The sequence below is a fragment of the Verticillium alfalfae genome, genomic scaffold, assembly GCF_000150825.1.
Source record: "Verticillium alfalfae VaMs.102 supercont1.13 genomic scaffold, whole genome shotgun sequence".
In the NCBI taxonomy this organism is placed as follows: Eukaryota; Fungi; Ascomycota; class Sordariomycetes; order Glomerellales; family Plectosphaerellaceae; genus Verticillium; species Verticillium alfalfae.
The window spans coordinates 137,644-141,041 of record NW_003315026.1 but is presented as its reverse complement, the minus strand read 5'-3'; the positions used below and the strand labels follow the sequence as shown (position 1 = coordinate 141,041).

The 3,398-nt window shown below is 59.5% G+C and overlaps 1 protein-coding gene across 1 annotated transcript in view; it reads left to right on the top strand.

The window, feature by feature from the left end:
- Window positions 1-1,790: 1,790 nt before the first annotated feature.
- The window catches only part of VDBG_08675 (conserved hypothetical protein), a gene marked incomplete at both ends in the record, with an annotated part of 3,017 nt that continues 1,409 nt past the window's right edge, over window positions 1,791-3,398 (top strand). The window contains 4 exons of the mRNA XM_003000833.1: window positions 1,791-1,885; window positions 2,056-2,218; window positions 2,334-2,707; window positions 2,786-3,301. Of these exons, the coding sequence (XP_003000879.1) occupies window positions 1,791-1,885; window positions 2,056-2,218; window positions 2,334-2,707; window positions 2,786-3,301 (1,148 nt within the window). The remainder of the gene's footprint in view (window positions 1,886-2,055; window positions 2,219-2,333; window positions 2,708-2,785; window positions 3,302-3,398) is intronic.

Here is a 3,398-nt window from a genome sequence, read left to right as displayed (position 1 = left end):
GGCCAGCGCTGTAACGGTCTGGCCGATCTGGTGTGTGTGTGTGTGTGTGTGTGGTTCGTCTGGCAGTCTTGACAGTCTTTTTTTGGGCAGGCTGGCGGCACTATGGATGAGGCACTGCAAGGGCAGACATACGTGTCTGAGCGCGCGCGAGCTTGTTACAGGCTCACGCAATGGATGGTTGCCCGCAGGAAGAGCGCGATGAGTCGTCGTTGTGGGGAAAGGGAAAAGCAATCAAGAGAGGCACGCCATCGTTGAGTGGACGCCCTGCGCCAACCAGTCGGGAGCCCAAGTCCATATATCGACGGCTTCCGTGGTTCGCCACCGTCCATGGACGAGAACGCACGACTGCGCGACTACGAAACTGCCGTCGCTCGTGGCGGCAAACGGGGCGATCCTGGAGAGCGCAGTACCGAGTGTCAAGGAACGTGGCAGACGTGTCACCCAGGCCCTTTTGGGCCGAAATTGCCCATGAACGAACAATCCCTTTTGGGATTTCCAGTGACCCCCTTCTCATCATGGGTATGCAGGTAGGTCGGTGCTAGTCAGGGGGTTGCTGTATCATCAGATCGGCAAATCTGGTAGGGCTCAATCGGCCTTGGAGTTGGGACGGAAGCCGAACCAAACCGAACGCAGTAGACTGTAGCATACAGAGCTGCATCCTGGTCTCGAGGCACTCTCGAGGCACCCGGCAAGTCGCTGGCCCGGGTCGGTCGAAAGAAGAAGTCCCATCGAGTAGTGTCCAGAAATCTCTTCCGCGCGAGGGCCGCTCATGTCGACGCGCCCGAATCTCACCTTCCCGTCGCTAGGTACCTCTAGGCTTCATTGTCGTGGCGGGCGGAGCCGGGGGGAGCAGGCTACATGCGCACCAACCGTCTGTGCGCTCAAAGCCGCATAAAAGTTGGAATTGGAGGAATTTCGAGGGCTTGACAACGCGCGCGAGCCCTGCTCGTCGTCTGGTCTCCGGATCTGCCGGTCGATAGGACGCGCTGTGCTCGTTATCGTGTCAAGCTACACACGATGTCAGGCTACAGCCGAAAGAATAGCATGAGCATTGCCATTGCAACGTCAGGATTCGATGCATAACAAAAGGGTTGGTCGTCATGGATGAGATGCAACCCGGGGAACCATGCATTCTGTGGCCTGCAGCCCTTGTCCCTTGAAGCCATCTCCAGAAGTCCATTCGCGGCCACAGTTCAGCCTTTCACTAGCGTCTCAACCCAGGCAGGCATTATTCTGATGCGCGCGTCTTGGACGAAAAGAGAGTGCGTTGCAGTTGATTGCGGTGGACCACCTCTGGGGGCCTCCCACCACAGTGATCTGATCGACAGACGTGCCACAACATGCCAGACGGCCATGGTTTGTGTTGAGTGGCGTGGCGTGGCTCGCTCGATACACTGATGCAGGTGCCATGGTTTTACCTGCCCGCCAACCTGCCTCGTGGGGCCGAGGATTAATCAGCGGTAAGCAGGCCCTATACTCCCCTCCACCTTGCGTCGAGGAGAGCGGAGGAAGCGACCCAGGAGCCGGCCATCTGATCTTTCCCCGCGGGGACGGGGAGGTGACGTGATCCTCCACTCGTCGTCACCTTTATACAGGACCTAGGGTATGTACCTTAGCTACCAGACCAGGTAAGGAGGCTCCTGCATCGCATCGACCCAAGGGTCAAGAAGGCACCTAGGTATAGGCAAAGCCAACACAACTCTATCTCGAGCTCAGCACAGAAGACCTATGGCCTCAATGTTGCACCGTCCTCTGCTGTAGACCATTGGGTTCGTCCAGCTGCGCAAAACATGGCTGTCACCCTGGGCAAAAAGGCACGACGTCAGCTCCAGTTCCGTCCATCAATGAGGGGCCGGCCCCAAGCTGAAGCTACCTATCTACCTAGGTAGCTAGCTGGCTGGCTAACTACCTCCAGCTGAGTTGGCAGCCCATGCTACGCATCATGACAGGCTCATCACGCTCCATCACTTGCCACAGTCCTTCTTTTTCCAATCTGGTACAACACACGCACACGCACACACACACACACACACACACAACGGACTACTGAGACAGCGACATTCCGCCCCCGCTCGGCGCCAGCGACTCTGACTTCCTGCCCATCATCATCACCCTGCTATTGTCAGATGTACCCACCCCTACACCTGCCACGGCTCTCCCAGCCAGGCAACCCTTCCGCCGGCCTCGTCCTCTCGTCTTCGAAGCTGATGCGGCCAATGTGCACGCGACAAACGTGACCCGCCATCACCAAATCATGTCCGACGACAGTCCCCCGCGCGCGCGGCCACCGCCGACGACTCTTCCCAACATGACGAACACGACGACGGTCAAAGTCGCCGCCGCCGCCGCCGCCCAATGGCCACGCCATCCGTCGCGCGAACACCATCGACGAGTCCTACCGCCGCCCACGATCCTCCTTCACGTCGGCCGCCGCCACCGCCTCGGGCCCCTATGACGTCCCCCGCAGGAGAGACTCGACCCTCTCCGACTACAGCCTGGGCGACGCCGGCGATCTCTTCAACCCAAAACCCCTCGGCCACCAGCCCTCGGCCGAAGACGGTTCCAAGTGGACGCACTTGCCCATCGCCTTTGCCCTGCTGCCCGCTGTCGGAGGCATCCTCTTCCAGAATGGCAGTGCCATCGTGACGGACGTCATGCTGCTGGGCTTGTCTGCCGTCTTCCTACACTGGTCCGTGACGCAGCCGTGGTGAGTCTACACCCTTCCCCCTTGGGCACGACATGATCGCTTGAAAGATACTACAACGTGAGCTGACCCTTTCACCAGGAGCTGGTACCATTCCGCGCAAGAAGTACGTCTCCATGAGGAGCTGAGTTCATCCCTCGCGGTCGACGACGAGAGCGATCCCGACCCCACAAGCGAAACCGAGCCCGCGGACGCGTCTTCCGCCGAAACCAAGCCTGATGCCAAACGACGAACATCGACAGACGCGACATCGGATGCTCTCGCCGAGCTGTATCTGCACGAGGTCCTCGCCTTGGCTTCGTGCTTCTTCTTCCCCATACTAGGAGCCTACCTCCTTCACACCATTCGGGCGCAGCTCAGTCGACCGTCCGAGGGCCTCGTCTCCAACTACAACCTGTCCATCTTCCTCCTGGCTGCCGAGCTGCGTCCCATGTCCCACATGATTAGACTCGTTCAGTCGCGCACACTGCGACTCCAGCGTTACGTCCACGAGAACCCCTACAGTCAGGTCGCCGCCAACAGCACTCACATCGCCACGCTGCAAGAGAGGATCGAGGCGCTCGAAGCACGCCCAGCATCAGCAACAACATCGGGCACGTCGCAAAACAGCAGCAGAATGGCGCTGCCGAACAGAAGCAGCAGCAAGCCGCCCTCTTCGCGCGATTGTCCGCAACGCGATCCAGCCTGAGCTCGA